The 20377-nt window shown below is 41.7% G+C and overlaps 2 protein-coding genes across 4 annotated transcripts in view; one reads left to right on the top strand and one right to left on the bottom strand.

Annotated features, from left to right (window-relative positions):
- The window catches only part of ABHD11 (abhydrolase domain containing 11), a 112775-nt gene that overhangs the window by 15924 nt on the left and 76474 nt on the right, over positions 1–20377 (bottom strand). For 2 of the 3 annotated variants that reach the window (XM_033922166.1, XM_033922168.1), the window contains exon 3: positions 9180–9225. The exons of the other annotated variant lie outside the window; for it this stretch is intronic. In XM_033922166.1, the coding sequence (XP_033778057.1) occupies positions 9180–9225 (46 nt within the window). The remainder of the gene's footprint in view (positions 1–9179; positions 9226–20377) is intronic. 3 annotated transcript variants of the gene reach the window in all.
- On the top strand, positions 6–20176 carry CIDEB (cell death inducing DFFA like effector b). Its single transcript, XM_033922170.1, has 5 exons — positions 6–1723; positions 3379–3523; positions 6027–6176; positions 6624–6814; positions 18138–20176. Exons 1-5 carry the CDS (start codon positions 1665–1667, stop codon positions 18268–18270), a joined length of 678 nt encoding a protein of 225 aa, XP_033778061.1. The 5' UTR covers positions 6–1664; the 3' UTR covers positions 18271–20176.

Here is a 20377-nt window from a genome sequence, read left to right as displayed (position 1 = left end):
GTATGACTTGAACTTCATACCAGCATGTAATTTGATGATGCATAATGAATATATTTGCCTTTTATTTATTTTTTTGTTTGTATTTATTGTTAAATATATTTTATTGAGCACAGCAAAATAGCCAAAAACAGAGGTACAAAATGCAAGATCAGCTCAGGAATTCACCCATAAGCAACCCACCCCACCCCCAAATCCCCCCCCCCCAACCCCCCCCCCCCGATCCCCCTCACACTTATACCGCAAGAGGCACTCCATACAAAGAAAACAAAGTAATCATAGACAAAAAGACACTAAACAAAGCAGAGTTACATAGTTAACTAGGCTAACAATTCAAGAGGTGGCTATGTGCTAGTCCAAAAGGGTTCCCAAGTGCGTTGGAAGGTCCATCCAGGTAAAGAAGAAATATCTTGCACACCTCTGCGCTCCCATGAGAGGAGCGTTATCAGGCGACATCGCCAAAGTGAACAGTCAGGAGCCTCCACCTCCATCCACTTAAGCAAGATACACTTTATTGCTGTTAAAACAGTCCAACGGAGGAATGCTGCAGCCCCAGGTCGACGCGGATGGAAGTGTGGGGAGGCACCAAACAGCACTAAAGCGGAGTGCTGTACAGTAATGTTCTAGATGCAGTCCACAAAGAGAAAAATAGAGTCCCAAAAGGCTTGCACTGAAGGACAAGTCCAGAACATGTGGCCTAGACCAGCTTCAGGGGTGTTACAACGCTGGCAAGCTGCAGTTGGACGAAGCCCCGCCAAATGAGCTCGCCGGGGAGATATATACAATCGGAGAACCAATTTGTAATGTTGTTCCCAAAATACTTGCCATAAATCGGTAACTTTTTTATACTTGTTTGTATTTATATACTGTGTACGAGGGGGTGCTGAAAAGTTCTCAGCCCAACCAACTTCCTACTATAGCTGAAAAGAATGTTATCTTATTTTGCTATGTGCCAATCTGCAGAAACAAAATTCTGGTTTTGACATTGTTTCAGATCATTAATTGAACCTTATTCACGTCATTCTCTTCTTGTATGTAGTATGCTATCCATTTAGAATTTGTAGATAACAGAGAATACAAATACATTTTATTTTTATTATTATTTGTAGAAAATTTAAAACAGTATTCAGAGACCCTAAGGTTGTGGTCTAGCCGAGAGCCACTGAATGCCATATTCAGCCAGCAGAGAGCCTGAAAATGGTTCTGTTTCCAGGATGGAATATTTTTCCACATAGTTTGTGTTTGGCTGAGTCTCCAACATTATCAGCTTCTGAGAATCCCCTCATGTATAATATTTTCAGCAAAATCACCACATCTCCAAGAAAGATATCCTGAACAATCACTAGTGCTGAAGAGAATGCAAATTCTCATTTCCTCTGTTTGCTGTGGATTAAACATTGCATGGCTCTGTGTCCTTGGAGTTTGCTCCTCTGTTTGCGAGTTGTAATGTACAAAGTTCAGCTTCAGGCCTACTGTCTAAGAGTAAAAAAGAACCCACCAGACTCAGATATTTTATCAAATACCTCCTGGACTCTGAGTCACAGCATTAGACGAAACAGTACAAAGATCCAGTTGTCAGGAATCTTAGCAGGGAAAAGTACATAATCTCTTTTGCTGTCTTCTCCGCAATCCGGAAATCTGCCCTCTTTGGCTCTCTTACGAATCCCATGGAATACTCAAAAGCCAAGGAGTATGCCTCGCACTTTTCTCCAGCAACCCTTATCAGGTTGGTTTTATTGTCATTTATTTGGAACATTGTGGGAACAAGATGTGAGGAATGTAAAGAGAAGAAAGACGGAGAAAAGAAGAGGGACAGATGAGAGGAGACAGCAAAGTAGATAAGAGGGCGAGACGAATATAGAAAGAAACTGAAGGAATGCATGACTGGGATATGAGAGAGCAGGTGCATGAAAGTGGGAGAAAAATCAGGAAATGCAAACAGAAGATAATAAAAAGGGAACGGAAAGAGGTGATGGCTAAAAATGAGGGGAAATCAGGATGGGTTGAAGGCAAGATAGAGAAGATGACTGGCTGAATGGAAAGCAAGAGATAAAAAAGAAGCCATGAGATAGAGGGGGATCAAAAAAATTGCTACATTTCCTAATTTCACTCCCCCCATCCTTACTGGGGCATTCTTCAAAGTACTTTTACTGGCGAATCCTTCCTGCATCCTTCCTGGAGTATCTCTGCCATGTCATTGCTGGCATAATTCTAGGTTCTCTCCCACGCTGCCAAAAGACTGTAAGTGATGTCAGGTCTGCCCAAGTTTTCTATATCATGCCCTTCATTCTTTTTCTGACAGATGCCAGTCCAGGCTGCTTGGGAAAACACATCTAGTACGCTCTTAATAGGGAGATCAAGTCCATGTTGTTCATTACCAGCTCTTGATGGCAGAGGCAGGGTAGGGAGTTGTCTCCTGTGCACAGGTACCACGTCGAGAATGACTTATGGGGGGCTGCTACTTGTGTGATGGTTTCTTTGCAGACTATTAGATGGATGGACGACTGAGCTGGCTACCTGACAGAAATCCCAGCGAGGGATCTGAACTCATGCTGTGGTGGCAGTAGGCAAGTGCTTCCGAAAGTTGTTAATGGTCATCCAGAAACTTATTCAAATCTTTGCTCCAGTACCAGAGCTTGTTGTCAGGGGTGGTCCATTTGTCTATCTGTAGACATAGTTATTGGTTCCAGAAGCAAGGGCAGGAACTGAATTTGTGAACAATTGAGAAGCATTATGTACCTAGCCTATTGTTGATTCTCCTCACCGCTGCTCTCTGTTTTCCCTGGACTTTCCTAAAATGGCAGCTTTTGCAGGTGTGTGACCCAAATTCATGTCTGCATATTTTACTTTCGTGAATTCGTCGGACCTGCCCAAGTCGGACAGGTTAGTGAATCCGGCCCTTAGATTTGTGCACAGTACAGAATCCTTATTGATAGAACTAACCATGAAAGTGAAGTCTTATTTGAGTAAGGGCAGACAATCTGTTTTGTTGCACTTCGGCTGCTTCAAAGAAGGTTTGGATAGGTTCCTAGAGGACAAAGGGATTGAGGGGTACAGATAGGAGTAGAGGTAGGTTATAGGGATAGGAGTAGAGTAAGGTTATAGAAATAGTCAGGAACCACTGCTCAGGCAATAGGCCTGATGGGCCGCTGCGGCAAGAAGGACCTCTGGTCTGCCTCAGCGGAGGCAACTTCTTATGTTCTTATGCTGCCTTCACTAGCACTGGTTGTATGAAACATCTCTTTGAGAAAAGAAGTGGAAGATGTTGTTTTAAATCAGGGACTAATACACCCTGAACTTTACATCTCTCTTGCATTCTCATTGGTGCATCACTCCCAGTCTTGTTGGCTTATCACTTCACAGCTTGCTGGTTTGTTCTAGGTCTGTCTCCTCAGTTAGCTCTGAGATAACAAAGAGAGTCTGGTCTTCATCACCCCCACCCCCAAGGCCCTTCAGGATTTGCAATCATGACCGAACCATCAGGAAAGGGGTCACTGCTGGAACTCTGCGAGAGCTGATCGCTAAGGTGAGCTCACCGTGAACAGGGGGGTAATATTGTAGGTTCCCATCACAATTTATGTATAGCTGTAGTCAAAAGCAAACCTGTCCTGGGAAACTCCTGGTCAGTTGGGGTTTTCAGAAAACCTCTAAGCATGAGAGAGATTCGCATGTCTACTATCTCCATTATATTCAGGTGCTACTCCCGATTCCAATTGAACTGAAAATACAGGGAGTAGGAGGAAATTTACAAAGAATGGGGAGGGTGGTAGGGGTTTGGGGAATGCACGTTTGAATTATACTTTTATGTTTACCTACAACAAACCCCAGGGGAGTGGGGAGGATGCTTGTGCTTGTAATTATGTTCAAACGTTGATGGCTTGGCTCTTGTTTTTTTCTATGGCTGCCTGAATGGCGGTACTTGCATTTATTGTGATTGTTGCTCCATGTCATGAATCAATATGTTTTTTCATTGATGAAAGTTAGGGAATGGGGGGGGGATTTTGTGATCTTGCTTCTCAGGGCTCATAAGAATCCAGGGCCCCGAGCCGGCTGTGTCCAGATTCTTTTTGATAGTTGGGATCAGGGATAGTTGTAACATATTAGTCATTTTGTTTGAAAAAAATGATGATGATACTTTATTCTTTGGTCTGTTCAATTTCTGTTTATGTCAGGGGTGTTGAAGTCCCTCCTTGAGGGCCGCAATCCAGTCGGGTTTTCAGGATTTCCTCAATGAATATGCATGAGATCTATTAGCATACAATGCAAACAGTGCATGCAAACAGATCTCATGCATATTCACTGGGGAAATCCTGAAAACCCGACTGGATTGCGGCCCTCAAGGAGGGACTTTGACACCCCTGGTTTATGTGGTGGTTTCCACTGTATGGATGGCCACATTTATATTGTCTTTCTTTTTATTATCACCAATAAAAAATGTTTCAATCTAAGCAGTGGATTTCCTCAAGCCATCTCAGTAATACCCTATGGACTTCTCTTATAGGAAATTATCCTAACCTTTTTTAAACCCTGCTAAGCTAACTGATTTCACCACATTCTATGGCAACGATTTAAAGATTTTAATTACATGTTGAGTGTTGAATTCCACTTGGAGATTAGGCATTTCTTTCAGTGGTTGAAGTTGATGCATTGACTGGGTTTGAATGGGTTGCGTTGTATGGCGTACCATATATAGAATTAGAGTGCATATGTCAGAAGTGAAATCTACTATGAGATTGCAGGGTCTCAAACCATATTTTGGCACAATACTAGTCTTCCTGCTTTGTCATCTCTGTTTCTATTAAAATTCTGGGGGTTTACTTGGATCAGAATTTATCAAAGGGTACTCGGATAGATGCTATACTGTAGTTCACAAAAGCTTCTTTATGTTGTGGAAACTACGAACAGCTAGATCTTAATTTGATACTAATTCCTTTAGGCTTTTAGTAGTCTTTGATTTCGAGTATTTTAGATTATTGTAATATTATTTACTTAGCAGGTTATCAAAAAAACTTTAATAGATTACTTATCTTTCAAAATACAGCTGTTTGTTTAATTTTTAATTTGAAGAAGACAAACCATGTGTCACCATATTACAGAAAATGTCATTGGCTTCCATTTGAAGCAAGAGCTATATTCAAATTTGGATGTATTTGTTTTAAGGTATTACATGGTCTAGCTCCAGATTATCTTGTTGACCATTTAATTTAATGTCTGTAGACTCTAGACCAGGGGTTCCCAATCCTGTCTTGGAGGACTATCAGGCCAGTCGGGTTTTCAGGATAGCCCTAATGAATATGCATGAGAGAGATCTGCATATAATGGAGGTGCCAGGCATGCAAATCTGCTCCTTGCATATTCATTAGGGCTAGCCTGAAAACCTGACTGTCCTGGTGGTCCTCCAGGACAGGGTTGGGAACCAGTGCTCTAGAGCAGGGGTAGGAAACTCCGGTCCTCGAGAGTCGTATTGCAGTTGGGTTTTCAGGATTTCCCCAATGAATATGTATTGAAAGCAGTGCATGCAAATAGATCTCATGCATATTCATTGGGGAAATCCTGAACAACCAACTGGAATACGGCTCTCGAGGACTGGAGTTCCCTACCCCTGCTCTAGACGTTTACTACAAAATTTTACTTTGTTCTCTTTTCCATCCATAAAAGTCAACCTAAAAGATATTTTCATAGATTATTGTCTTTTCAGGCTGCAACATGGGATAAGGAATTTAGTATTTTGATAACTATTTCATACCAACATTTTAGGAAATTGCTTAAGACGTTTCTGTTTAAAATTTTTTTTAGTCAGCTTAAGTTTATATGTCACTCCATTGTAGTTTTTCTTTTCTATTGTTAACTGCATTGAACTGCAAGGCTTTGCAGTATATAAATAAACTTTTACGTTGGTTATATCAACTCATTTTAATGGCATGGTAAATACTACAAATCAGTTCAGAATACTAATCTGTAATAGTGTTGATTTTGACTAGTAGTTTATGATATTTGAAATATAGTGGTCTTTGTGCTTCGCTGTTTAGGCTATGGATGCTTTGCTTCTCACGGGAATTGTTTCGCTGGTGCTAGAAGAAGACGGAACTCTTGTGGACAATGAAGATTTCTTTGAAATGATTGATGACAATACGGCATTAATGATTCTGGAGAAAAGGCAAAAATGGAGCTCAGTCAAGGTCTGAATGCTTAAGAAAGTTTACGGTAATTAGTTTGGGTTGAAGGTGTGTACAGTGGCGCCCGACATCACCACACCATGTGCCTCCCACACTTCCCTGACGCTTGAGCACCCTCCTACCCTCCACGTACCTCTTGAAATATTCGCCGGCATAAACAGCATCTTACTCCTGCTGCTCGTGCCGGACTCCTTTTCCTTTTGATGTCATGTCCTGGTCCCGCGACCAGGATGTGATGTCAGAAGGGAGCCAAAGTTGGCACGAGCAGCAAGTGGAAGATACTGCTCGCTGCAGCGAACATTTAAAGAGGTACGGGGGGGGGGGGGGCCATTGCGTTCTGCCCCTCCCCCTTACTATGCCACTGGATGTGTGTCTGAATAATTTTCTTGTATCTGCACCAGAATGTTCTGCTGTCCCATTCCCTAAGTAAACTTTTTCTATCTGTCCTAGAATGGAGTGCTGTCCTATTCTCTGAATAAGGAGAAACCCCGAAACAGCAAGGACATTGCACGTATCACATTTGATATCTACAAATTGAACCCTCGGGACCTTTTCGGAAGTCTTAATGTCAAGGCTACCTTCTATGGCTTATATTCTATGAGCTGTGATTTCAGGTGTCTGGGACCCAAGAAATTCCTGCGGTGAGTCTCTATTCTCTTTCTCTCTTAGTCTGGTGTAATGGCAATGATACAGGAGGCTGCATCTCTAAGTGTACCTCATTTATCACCAAAATACCTACAGGATTGTGTGACGCCCTATGTGCCCTCTCGACCATTGCGCTCTGCTACACATTGTAATTTGGTTATTCCAACACATAAGAAATTACATTTACAAACCAAGATCCAGTACTTTCTTACGTGCAGGACCTGCTGAGTGGAATAATAATAATAATTTTATATTGTATACCGCCATATCCAGAGAGTTCTAGGCCATTCACAGCAGTTAAAAATCGAAATACAGACATTGTGATCGTTGAAGTTAACAGATTATAAGCATATAATATAAGAAAAGGGAAAGGCCATAGTGGACGGTTATAACAATCTTAATGGAAGTAGTAATGAGGAAAAGGTAGGAAAAGATAGTAGAGATAAAATGTATTAAGAATTCAGTCTGTGGAATAATTGCTTTCTGAATTCAAGATAGGAAGAGGCCCCAAGCACAGTTTGGGCGAGCCAAGTATTTAGTTTAGCCGCCTGAAAAGAGAAGGTTTTTTCAAGGAACCTTTTGAAATGGCATAATTTCTGAACAGGCTATATACATCAACCTAGGACAATATACTCTTGTGTGTTAACACATAACATACATTGATTAAAGTAATTCAAAATTGCAAAATACAGTCTATGTCTCTTGTAATATCAATCTGTTTTGTGGATAATATATTAGGGGCCCATTTTATAGATCATGGTCAAGTGTTGTAGACCTGACACGGTCTGTGTTTCGGTACAAAGGCCTGCCTCAGGGGTACAGTAAATATTCAGCAGATGGCAATTTTGTAAAATCAACAAATGGACTAAACACATATGTAATAACCTAGTATGAAAATCATCTCTCCAGCACAAAGACTTTGGTTAAAATCTTGTCCAGAGTATGCAAGAAAATCCTCTTTCTGGCACTAGCGAAAAACCATAAACCAATAATCAGTAGCACTATTTTGTAAAACAAACCCCAAAAGAATTTAAAAAACAACTTAAGCCACTCCAAAAATGTTTAAATTAGAGCAGTTGTGCTCCATAGCCTGCATCCTTATGATATGTATGTATTAAACAAAACTGTCAGGCAACCTTAGACTAGTTTATTTTGTAAACTACAGTATAATGTTAATCTAGAATGAACAAAATATATTACTTGTGAATGTTAACTTAGAATGTGTAGGTTAATCCCACCCCCTTTAACAAAAGCACGAAAGAGGTTTTTAGCGACGGCCAGAGCACTGAATACTCTGCACTGCTCCGTGGTCAGCGCTAAAAACCTCTTCCGCGCTTTTGTAAAAGGAGGGGTGGTAATTTAGGAAGTACAAACTGTACTATATAAATGCCACTGTAACCTATATCTTACTAATTATTACTATATAACTCATTCATCCAAGTATTATGTACTGGTACGTTATCCTATAACCTGTTCTGAGCACTGAGGACGGGATATAAAAAGAATTAAATAAATGTTTGAGATGGCAAGACACTATGGGCTCCTTTTATCAAGGTGCGGTAGGCAGTTAACGTACGGAATATCGCGCATTCAACCGCCTGCCGCGCTAGTCGCTGACGCCTCCATTGACAAGGCGTTAGTTTTTTGGCTTGCCACGGGGGTTAGCATGTGATGAAATGTCCGACGCGCTAACCCCTATAGCGCACCTTGATAAAAGGAGCCCTATGAAATGTGAGTGTATCACATCCTTTACTTTATAAGTACTGCACAAAAAATTCTTGCCAGTGACAAAACTATTAATGCGTTTCAAAATATTTGTTAAGCAAAGACCAAAAAAGTGGTTGCATAAGAACAAAATTCAACAAAAATTCACATTATTTCTGATAAGTACAAATTACTTAGGCGCCCTTCTACCAAAACTGTGGCAAAAGTAGCCTTAGCATGCCTCTTAAGCAGTTACCAGATTTTGCATCCAAAAATCCCGTATGCATGGCCACGCCCCATTCTGCCCCACCCCCACCCCCAGCAAGCCTCTTCTTTTAATTCCTGACCTTTGGGTCATGTCCGAGGGCCTCCAAGCATGCGCAGACATGTATGACATCATCCGCACATGCTCAGAGGCGCTCCAGATGCGACCAGAGCTTTCCAAAACCTGGACAAACTGCCGGGTTTTGGAAAGTACGTCTGGGCACCCGGACAGTCCTCTAAAAAGAGGACATGCCCAGGTTTCCCCAGATGTCTGGTAACCCTACCCTTCTCGCACACTAGGCCACTTTTGCTGCAGCTGGAGAATGGCTGTGCTCCTGCCCCCAACAAACCCGCTGGACTTCTAGGGCTATAGGTAGGCTTGAGAGGGCCTACCTGGATGACTTGGGGTTGGAGGGCCTTCCATAGAGGGACCTTCTTGCTATGGGTTAGAAGAGGGGAGAGGAAAAGAGAGGACATTATCAGGAGGACAGCTCAGGGAATCTTTTTGTTTTTTTTAAATTATGCAGGTCCTGGCCTGATATCCGTTACTCTTCGCCTTATATGTCAATATACAGTTTTTTTTATCTGTAAGGTATGAGATTTGAAATACTTACCATGGGTGGGAGAAAAAGATTTAATAAATATAAATAATCCCTTTAGTAAATGTTCTCTGGAAACTTGGAAAGTGTTAGAAAAAAACGTTTAGAGAAAAGGGTATTTTTTTTCTCCCCTATATTATATGCACAAGATTTTATACCAAGTAGGGAGGGGGGAATTTTTAAGAAGTGGGAGGCAAAAGGGTTAGTATGTTTTGGTCAACTAGTTGAATAAGGGGAGATAAAAGTTTTTATAGATATCCAGGATCAATATCAACTAGAAGCAGAATCTTTTCCCTTATTTACGGGGCCACATAACTCTTATGCGGGCCCTAACTGCATAGGTGGTTAGCGGCTCAGCTGTTTGGGGAGATTAAAGTGGGTGGGCCTGAGTCTATAATCATCTAGCAACATGCAGAAAGAAAGGGCAGCTAAGGGTAACACCTTTTATTCAATTTAGATATTAAATATGCACCAAATGCCAAAGAACAAAGTGGCAAGAAAGAGAAAGGGAATGGGGTCTGATGTCTTGCTTCGCTGTGGTTTCAATCAGAGTGGTTTATATATTATATACAGGTACTTATTTTGTACCTGGGGCAAAGGAGTGTTAAGTGACTTGCCTAGATTCACAAGGGACTGCAGTAAAAATCAAATACAGTTCCCCTGGTGAACCGAAAAAACCACACCGAAATATTTTTTATTGTATCTTCCACAGAACTCAGCCGATGCTTATGAAATTTAGTGCGTTGTGTCCTGAATGAAGTTGATGTAAAATGTTGTAAATATTTCCCACCATACAACAATACTACCTTGTGAAAATGAATTGTTGCTATGGGATACGGACAGAAGCAGACGATGGTTTGTAAACAGACTCTGTAATCAAAATGGTTTTCACTGCAGAAGACCGAATTCTGATAAAGAACTTGGTACTGCTAAAAGGTTACAGCAGTTGACGATTGTCGAAAAAGTTCCCACAGAAGAGTTGGATCAAAAACGGCCTTGATGTGCTGCTACGCAAGATCCAAGCAACAGGCTCTGTGGATCGTAAACCAGGCAGCGGGTGACTGCTCTCGATTCATGAGTGATCTTGTACTGAGTGAGGAAGACACACCGCATTCACATTGAACAACTTGCCAAATAGCCAATATAAACTGAAACTAAAAGAAAAAGAAAAACACACTACTCCAACCTAAATAGGCAAAGAAATACAAGACACCAAAAAATTATTCCTAATAGTAAAAGAACTCACAGATACCAAACCCTATCTGGCCAATAACGGAATCCCCCTCCCCCCCCCCCTCTCTGCTACACTTTTAGCCGAATACTTTAAAAACAAAATCACAACTGCCAGGTCCACCCTCTCCAGAAGCCCAACCCACCTAGAAGAGATCATAATGCCCCCCACAGAAAAAGATTCAGCAGCGGCAGATAGAACCTGGTCCCACTTCCTCACAATACAATGGTCTGACCCAAACAAATTCTACAAAAAATACAGCCACGCAACCTGCGATCTCAACTATTGCCCACCATACCTATTAAAAACCTCCAGCACCAAATTCCGCGCTCTCCTCTTACAATGGATACAAACCATGCTCACAGATGGCCTTTTTCCGCAAGACCTCAACGAAATCGTTGTCACCCCGATCCTAAAAGAGCAACAGACCAACCATCCAACTATAGACCCATAGCCTCCATACCACTCTATGTCAAATTAATGGAAGGCCTGGTAGCCAAACTCTTCACCAACTACTTAGAAGACCACAACATACTCCATCCTACACAGTAGGGTTTCAGAACCAACTACAGCACAGAGACTCTATTAGGCTCCCTCCTGGACACAGCTAGACAACACCTCAGCGCAGGTAAAAAAATGCTGATTATACAGCTGGATCTCACCGCAGCATTTGACCTGGTGGACCACATTCTATTACAAATACTAGAAACAATAGGAGTCACAGAAAAGGTTCACACATGGTTTCAAGGCTTCCTACAATCCAGAACCTACAGAGTCAAGTTGAACAAAGAAAAATCAGAACCATGGTCCAACCCCTATGGCGTACCCCAAGGATCTCCACTATCCCCAACTCTCTTCAATCTCTACATTGCATCCCTCGGCACCTGCCTGGACAAATTAGGCTTAACCTCCTATAGCTATGCCGATGACATCACCATTCTCCTCCCTTTTGACCAACCAATGTCCTCCATGACAGACACTATATACAGAACACTTGAAACAGTTACATTACCTTACATTAGTGATTTCTATTCCGCTTGTACCTTGCGGTTCAAAGCGGATTACATTGGAAGAGAGCTGGACATTTCCAGGAGGTTGCATTACATTAGAAAATTGCTGGTACAGGTTACAAATTGAGGATTCATATTATATTACATTGGAAAAATTTCAGGTTACATTACAAAGATAATTCAGATTAGCCAGATTAGCATTACATTGGAAACAATTTCAGGTTGCGTTACAATGATAAATATCCGGCTTCCTTATATTGGTAGATATCTGGAGATATTAGGATACTGGTAGATTACTTGGGTATCCGGTACTTTTTGGGACGTTGAAGAAGTGAGCTATACATGGGAAGAAAAAAAAATAAAGATGGGATGGGATGAGGGGGAGATTAAGTTGATTGAATATACTTTATGAATAGAAGTGTTTTGATTTCTTTTCGGAATGCTTTTAGGTCAGATGTTGTGGTTAATAGTTTGGAGACGGAGGGATCAAGTTTTGTTTCTTGCGTTGCAACATGGATGAATAATCACAAACTGAAACTGAACCCAGACAAGACAAAATTCATTCTCCTCGAAAATAATAAAACCCCAACTATAACAAATATAATTATAAACTCAATCACATACCCTATGCAACCCACTCTAAAACTTCTAGGAATGACAATTGACAGATGCTGTACCATGCAACCACAAATCAACAAAACAATACAAAAATCATTTGAGATCATGAGAAACTTAAGACAGGTTCGAAAATTCTTCAACAGAACACAATTCCAGCTCTTGATCCAGTCCCTAATCCTAGGTCTTCTAGACTACTGCAACATACTCTATCTCCTCTGCCCCACAAGCATGATAAAACAAGTACAAACTATTCAAAACACGGCACTAAGACTTATCTATTCACTAAGGAAACACAACCACATCACAGCGGCATACCTAGACTCACACTGGCTCCCAATACAAGCAAGAGTACAATTCAAATTCTACTGCCTACTATTTAAAACCATAAATGGAGACAGCCCAGTCTACCTAAACAACCGCCTAATCCAAACTACCTCAACCGTTCACTCATCCCCCAATCAGAGACGTCAAACGAAAAAAAAAACTGTACGACGGCCTTCTAGCCACCCAAGCAGCAAAACTAGACTACCAACTCTCCAATTTACTGATAACGACTACAGACTACAAATCATTTAGAAAAGAAATAAAAGTCATCCTATTCAAGACATCCTTTAAGACAAACTAACACCGCAAGACTCATCCCAATTCTCTGTAACAAACTGCTCTATTATTCAATTCCTCTGGAAATGGCCAGATAATTTCTTTCGTAATCCGCCTTGAACTGCGAGGTATTAGCGGAATAGAAATCACTAATGTAATGTAAAGAAAAAATAAAAACGTTTTAAAAGATAAAAATTCTTTGAATGGGCGAATGAAGAAGCCACAGCCATAGCCATCAAGATTATTTTGTATCGCCGGAAAAAACGGGCGAACAAAAATGGCATGTCTGAAGCCCTAACTAATTACATAAAGGTTGATGAGATAGTAGAGACATTAGTCCTTTGATATTGAATATAAAGTATGGACCAATGCTGAAGAAGGGACTGGGACATTTACTTCAACAACACTGAAGCATGTGGTTAATGCCAAATGCCTACTACAGAATTACATAACCTTCAGTCATGATCTCAGTTGCAATCTCAAAACTCAGATTTGCACATCTATTTTTCATCGATCCTGCAATTAAAATCAATGGCGCATACTACCGGGATGTCCTCTTGATGCAGAAGTACTTTATCTTCCAACAGGACAATGCCCTAGCACATCAGGCTACCATAGAACTGCTACATTGGGAAATCCCAGACTTCATTGGTCCAAACCTAAACCCAGTTGAATACTAGATCTGGGAGCTGGCACAAGAACGCGTCTACTAGACAGCGATATCTGACATCGAAGACATTAAACAGCACCTCATCTCTGTTTGGGCTGAGCTGAAGCAGAGTGTCATTGATAAGTCTATAGATCAGTGGCGGCCAAGGCTGTGAGTACGCTTTTGTGCAAAGGGAGCGCACTTCAAACCTCTGCTTAATTGAAACATTATTTTTTTTACTTTACATTTTTCTGCAAGATACGCCCTAAAACGTTTTGATGTATTTTTATTCAGTTCACAATTCAGTTTAACAAGGTGTTGTGGTGTGGTGGAAAATATTTACAACATTTTACATCAACTTAATTCAGGATATGACATACTGAATTTCATAAGAATCAGCCGAGTTCTGTGGAAAATATGACATAAAAAATTTTGGCAGGGGGCTTTTTTTGGTTCACAGTGAGAGATATATATATGTGTGTGTGTGGGATAGACACAAAGGATCCCTCAATAAAAAGTGGATATTTATTTATTTCTATTTTTAAATTCTCTTCTCCGATTAAGGCCTAAGCGGATTACAGTAAAAACACACATAATCAAGTACACATAGACATATTACAGCAAAAAACATTCACATCAACTCACAACACATCTGCTAAAAGTAGCATATAGCTAATAAAAGTGTTTGCGAGTTACAAACTATTTTTATTTTATTCAATTTCTATACCATTCTTCCCGGAGAGCTCAGAATGGTTTACATGAATTTATTCAGGTACTCAAGCATTTTTCCCTGTCTGTCCCAGTGGGTTCACAATTTATCTAGTGTACCTGGGGCAATTAAGTGACTTGCCCAGGGTCACAAGGTGCAGCGTGGGTTTGAACCCACAACCCCAGGGTGCTGAGGCTGTAGCTTTAACCACTGCGCCACACTCTCCCCACAAAACTAAAAAGCTTTAACAAATAAATAAGTTTTGAATTGATTTCTATAGGACATCTTATCTTTACACATTCCACAAACTACTGAACGCTGTACAAGATGCAGGCAATGTTTATTTCAATAAACAATTTGTTGTGCACAAATAGACCACCTTAGGTAGATAAAGGGACATGACATGGTCCATGTTTTGATCAACACTTCTTCATCAGGGGTCCCTGAGATGGTGGCAAAGAATATATACACAACAATTCTGCCTGGTCTATGGGCTGCAATTTTTGGTAAGGCATGTCACTGCTGAAAAAGTTACCGAAATAGCTGTTGTTTGTGTCTTCTTATAGTGTGTCTCACCAAGTGCTTCGATTGATAACCTCATTGCAGACTGAGACTTCAGCATCTCTTTTCTGTCTCCTTGTCCAGCCCCTCAAAGGATAGTATCAAAGGACCACAAAACATCCATAGTTCAGGGGTAGAGAAATGTCCATTTATGAAACCGCTGGATGTCCAAATTTTCTTTTCAAAAATTGTCTACTTGGATGTTTTGGCCATCAGAATGTCTATCCTTAGGATGCCTAACTTTGCCATTTAGTTGAAAACATCCAAATCCAGACCATTTGGACGTGGGAGGGTCAGCACTGTAATGGACTGGCCACATAGACCTGTGGGACACCTTAGAGGGCACCGCTATGAACATTGCATAAAGTGTGCCAGAAGTACATTTCATCATAACCCCCTCCCAAACTCCCCTAAAATGTATTAAACCCACCTGTCTACTACTCCTATAGTCCTTATGTCTGTAGGTGGCACATATATGGCAGTATAGTAGGATTTGAGTGAGTTTTGGTGGGCTCATACTTTCCACCACAAATGTACTGGTTAACGTGGCTTATGGGCAATTCTCCCTCAGTTCTCCTCTCTACGGCTCACCAGGCTACTTAAAAACAACTGTGTGATGCTCTACTAGGCTTTCCCATACCAGATGCTGCTGTTCTATACACTTATATACTGTCATTCAGATTTTTCAGGGGTGGGAGGGAGTTAGTGACTACTAGGTAGTGTGGGGTCATTAGTTAATCCCTCCAGTGGTCATTTGGTCAGTTTGGATACCTTTGTGGCATTTGGATGCTTCTAAAACAAGTCCAGCTCTGGATTACTAAGTTCCATCCTGGGAAAGTTTTAATTATCGCCACAGACGTACAAGTCTAAGCCAGTATTTATTTAGTTAGTGTTATAGCCTGTCCTCCCTAGAAGCCCAGACATTGGACTATAGGTTACAGAGGTACATTCACAACTAAACTGGAGACATTAGACCAATGAGACCATGGTAGATGTTAGAACAATACACTGCACATAGCGCTGAGTCTCTGGTGGTCTTCCCCTTCCCCCCATGATAGGTAAGACCTGTACTCAGCCGATTTGAATGTGGTATAAAATACGCATAATTGCTCCTGATCCTTCTTGTCGTATATGGGACAGAGACCGTAGAAGTCTGTCCAGTATCGGCTACACTGCCCCACTGCTGGAGTCGCTGTCAAAGCTAACTCCAGCCCCTCCCGATAAGTCTTGCAATATATGGGACACAGACTGTAGAAGTCCGTCTGGCATCATCTTCACTTCACTGATGCGGGGCTTCCATTTAAGCACCTCTCCTGCACATCATAAATGAAGTTATTGTTTTTGATCTATCGAGTTTTGTGTTGATTTTATCCTCTTTCTAGTTAGGGATCTTTTGTGTCTTTCCCACGCATATTTTAGCTCCATCAATGTTTTTGCCAGAGTTAAAAAATGCATGGGATTGACACAAAAGATCCATTAATAAAAAGTGCATAGTATCAAAGAACCAGAAATCAGTAAGAGATATGAAGGCAAAAAAATGAATCGGAAACCTCAAGAAGTCAGAGATGTGCAAAAGCTGACATATTCTAATGAATAAAATGCTTTTTTTCTACCTTCGTTGTTTGAGTATTTTATTTTTCTGTTCACTTTGGTCCAGTGTCTCTCCTGCATTATTCTTCTTGTTTTTACAGTGTCTTTTGTATATTTGGCATTCCTTCTCTCTCCATGTCGACCATTCTCCTTCTGTGTCCTTGTCCCTCTCCCCCCCAACCCAGATCAGTATTACCTATGTCCCTATCCTTTCTCCCTCCATACCTAGCATTTATTTTGTTTTCCTGTCCCTATGCTCCCACCATGCCCAGCATCTCTTCTCTGTCTCCTTGTCCATCTCCCCTCTCTTTCTTTCCACACCCACCACCTTAGGGCTAGTATCTCTCTGCTCTCTTCCCAACCCATCCCCACAACCTCACAGTTCAGTATGGCTCCCTCCTGGGTCTCCAGTGTCTTCTTCCCTCTCCATGTCTCTCTCTCCCCCACTCCAAGCTGGTCTGGCATCTATCCCTCTCTCTTCTCCCTTATTTCTAACTTTTCTTAAACAGCATTTCTTGTATCTCTCTCATCTTCCTCTCCATCCCTGTGCAGCATCTCCTCCCTCTTTCTGGTAGTCTGACGTCTTTCTCCACTCCTTCCCATAGTCTGGCATCTCTTGCCCCTCCTCCCCCTTTGTGGTCTCGCATCTCCCTGACCTTCTCTTCCCCCTCTCACCTACCTCTTTCTCCTCTTTCCCTGGTCTGGCATCTCTCTCTCCCTCCAGTAGTCCATTTCTCTCCTTCTCTTTCTCCTCTCTTGTGGTATATCTCCTCTTCTCTCCTTCCCTCCTCCTCCTCCCTACCATGGTCTGGCATCTCTGTCCTCCCCTCTTTTTTCCCCTTCCCATCCAGCACTTCCTCCTGTCTGTACCACTCCCCCATCCAGATCAGCACTTAGATCTCCCTCCCAAGGTCAAGAACCTCTCTCGCCCTCTCTGTTGCCACAGGTCCAGCATTTCTTCCTTTTCTTTCCTTCATTCCCCCATCATGGTTCCAGTGTTTTTCCTTCCCTCCCTCTCATTCCATGTGGCCCTGTGGTGCTGTTAAGATGCCTTGATCGCTGCAATTGAAGGGGGCTTCCCTGCGCCTCAGTCTTCCCTGTGATGCGTTCCTCCTTCTCTGATCCAACTTCCTCTTCTGCGTGGATATGACGTGTCACAGGGTTGACTGAAGCCACGAGGCAGTCCCCTTCAATTGCAGCAATCAAAGCATCGAAGCAGCACCGGTGGGCTTTAGGGAGCAGGAAGGAGGGAGTAAAGGAGAGTTGCTGGCAGCTGGAGCAGCTTTGAAGCTGATCGGAGCTCAGGACAGTGCCCAGTGGGGGGCTCTAGTGCCTTGTCTTGCTGAGTGCTGTGGCTATTGGCAGTACTCAAAGTTATGAAGTTGTGCTTAGTGTTGGGGAGACAGCCTTTATAATACAGGCATACAATAAGCTTTACTAAAACATTGAAAATCATATTAATACCCTCTTTATAATTGCCTTTTATAATTACTAAAATACTTTCCCTAGTACTGCTGCTATAAAGGGTTGCACTTTTCTCTACACTAATTCAGAGTAGAACAGAAAAAATGTTCTATACCATCTACTACAGTTCCCACATACTTTTTCAACTCCCTTTCAATCAGTGGCATCAGTTTGTTTTGGGGGCTCCTTTGGAGATTCTTTAGGGGGCAATGTCTCCAAATGAATTGTTTTGCACCTACCATGACAGTATTGAAATTTACTCTTAAGCTAGGATATGTGAAGTAGGATGTCAGTTTCTCACATCGGTATCCTTTCCACAGAGAAATTCTGCGACTGCTTTCCACCATGATGCAAGGTGTGGGTCACATTCTGCTGACAACATCCAACTATCTGCGACGTCTCATTGAAGGAGCTGATCACTGGCAACACGCAAGGATCTCTGAATACAACTAAATTTGTGCTGAGGGTAAACTTAAGTTACCTTCTGCCAAGAATATCACAGTAGAATCCCGGTTTTCCACCAGTCGTGTAAAGAGATTATTTCTTGTCAAAATGTGTTTTGTTTTATGGGGACGTTTTTTTGTCCAGATCTTTGTGTGAAGAGAAATGTCCCACCAGAGATGCTTATGCACCTTTTCTTCAGATACTGATGTGACAAGGAAAATTTTTCCCATCTCTGCCATGGAAGTTTCTCCTAACTCCTAATTTTTAGAAGTCACCCTTTCTTTTCACTCTGCTCTGATTGTTGACGGGATAGTAACATTATTTTCTCTCTAGTCTACAATATATTACTAAGACTTCTTCAGGTTGATATTCAAAAATGTTTGTGCAATCAACACTTGATGCTAACTGAATAGGTGAGTTTTAAAAATAAAATTCAATGCTGGAAATGGGTAAGTTTTAGACTGAGAAGTCAATGTCTGGCCAAAATGTATCTGCTTAGAGTTAGCAAGGGCAGGGATATTTTGAAGGTGAGAGTCACAATTCATCCTGATAGCAGTAATTTCCAGCCAGTATCCAAAGAAATATATCCATTCAATGGATTTGCATAAATAGCAGTCCTAACTTTAAATGTATATGTTATCCATTAAGTAAAGTCTGCATATTCAGCGGTTCTATCTAAATAGATACCCAGTGGCATACCAAGGACAGGAAATTACGGGTGCATGAAGCAGTCATAGAGCCACCGTTTGCCAGCCCCCACCCCTTCTGACATCAATTTCCTGTTCTAGGGTGGGGAACCGATAGATCTGGAGGCCATGCACATGTGGATTGTAGCCCCGGAACAGCTCCTTGCGCCCCCTACTGCCTAGAGGAAGGGTGGTGCTCCACCCCAAGGTAGACAGCAAGCCAGGTACACCACTGCAAATTCCACTGAATATTAAGCCTAAAAATAAGTAGGGAACCCGTCTGCTTCTCATTTTGCAGAGGTCATTGTAAGAGGTTCCATGCTGAGTCAGCCCACAGGTCCATCAAGCCCTACGTCATGTCACCAGCTGTGGCCAATCCAAGTCACTTGGAAGTAGATGTCGGATTTCAAAGAATGAGCACTAGTGTTCTGAGATCTCCTTGGCTAATAGTTATTTATGGTGTTCCCCCCTGTATAAGACTGTCATCCAACAAGAGCCGTAGTGAGCTTCTTGGGGGAAATTTAAACTGAGAATAAAACTAAAATATTTATTTATTTAAAAGAACATAAAAATAGTCTTACTGGGTCAGGCCAATGTTCCATCTAGCCCAGTATCCCATCTTCACAGAGGCCAATCCAAGTCAAAAGTACCTGGCAAAAACCCCAAATACTGTAGTAGCAGAATTCCAGAGCTGAGATTGTGATTTCATAATGCCTCATTCCACCAGTGTCCAAGAGCCAACCTCAACAGTGATGTTACAATGGCTTGACTGTCCTATAATTGGCTTATATAAGAGCATAAGTACAGCCTTACTGGATGAGACCAGTGGTCCATCTAGCCCAGTATCCCGTCTTCACGGATGCCAGTCCAACATCTAGCCCAGTATCCTGTCTTCACAGATGCCAGTCCAAGTCACAAGTACCTGTCAAAAACCCAAATAGTAGCAGCATTCCATGCCACTGATCCTTATCTTTTCTCCTTATCACACAGAGCACTGTGGAATTCTTTGGCAATGAGAGCAACTATTATTGCTGAAGCTCCAAGGAAACAAAGCACAAGATGTATTTCACTGTGATTTTCCTCCATTATATAAATTACAGTGGCCTCTACTGGTTTTGTCCTTGTGAAAAGTCCTTAAAGTAACAATAAAATATTTTTCAGTGGCCATTTTGCTAGTTGTAGTAGATTTATGCATTTCTCTGCATGGAGCGGTTGAGAAATTGTGACTGAAAATCTGTTCACAGTGAACATAAGAACATAAGAACATAAGAAATGCCTCTACTGGGTCAGACCTGAGGTCCATCGTGCCCAGCAGTCCGCTCACGCGGTGGCCCAACAGGTATAGGACCTGTGCAGTAATCCTCTATCTATACCCCTCTATTCCCTTTTCCAGGAGAAAGTTGTCCAATTCCCTCTTGAACCCCAGTACC

Source organism: Geotrypetes seraphini, chromosome 15, assembly GCF_902459505.1.
Source record: "Geotrypetes seraphini chromosome 15, aGeoSer1.1, whole genome shotgun sequence".
In the NCBI taxonomy this organism is placed as follows: domain Eukaryota; kingdom Metazoa; phylum Chordata; class Amphibia; order Gymnophiona; family Dermophiidae; genus Geotrypetes; species Geotrypetes seraphini.
The sequence above is the reverse complement of the archived record's forward strand: the minus strand, read 5'-3'. Positions and strand labels throughout refer to the sequence as shown.

Coding starts and splice junctions, on each gene's coding strand:
- CIDEB (XM_033922170.1), top strand. CDS start 1,665: ATGGAATACTCAAAAGCCAAGGAGTATGCCTCGCACTTTTCTCCAGCA. Junction 1,724..3,378: donor TCTCCAGCAACCCTTATCAG/GTTGGTTTTATT, acceptor GGTTTGTTCTAG/GTCTGTCTCCTCAGTTAGCT. Junction 3,524..6,026: donor TGCGAGAGCTGATCGCTAAG/GTGAGCTCACCG, acceptor TTCGCTGTTTAG/GCTATGGATGCTTTGCTTCT.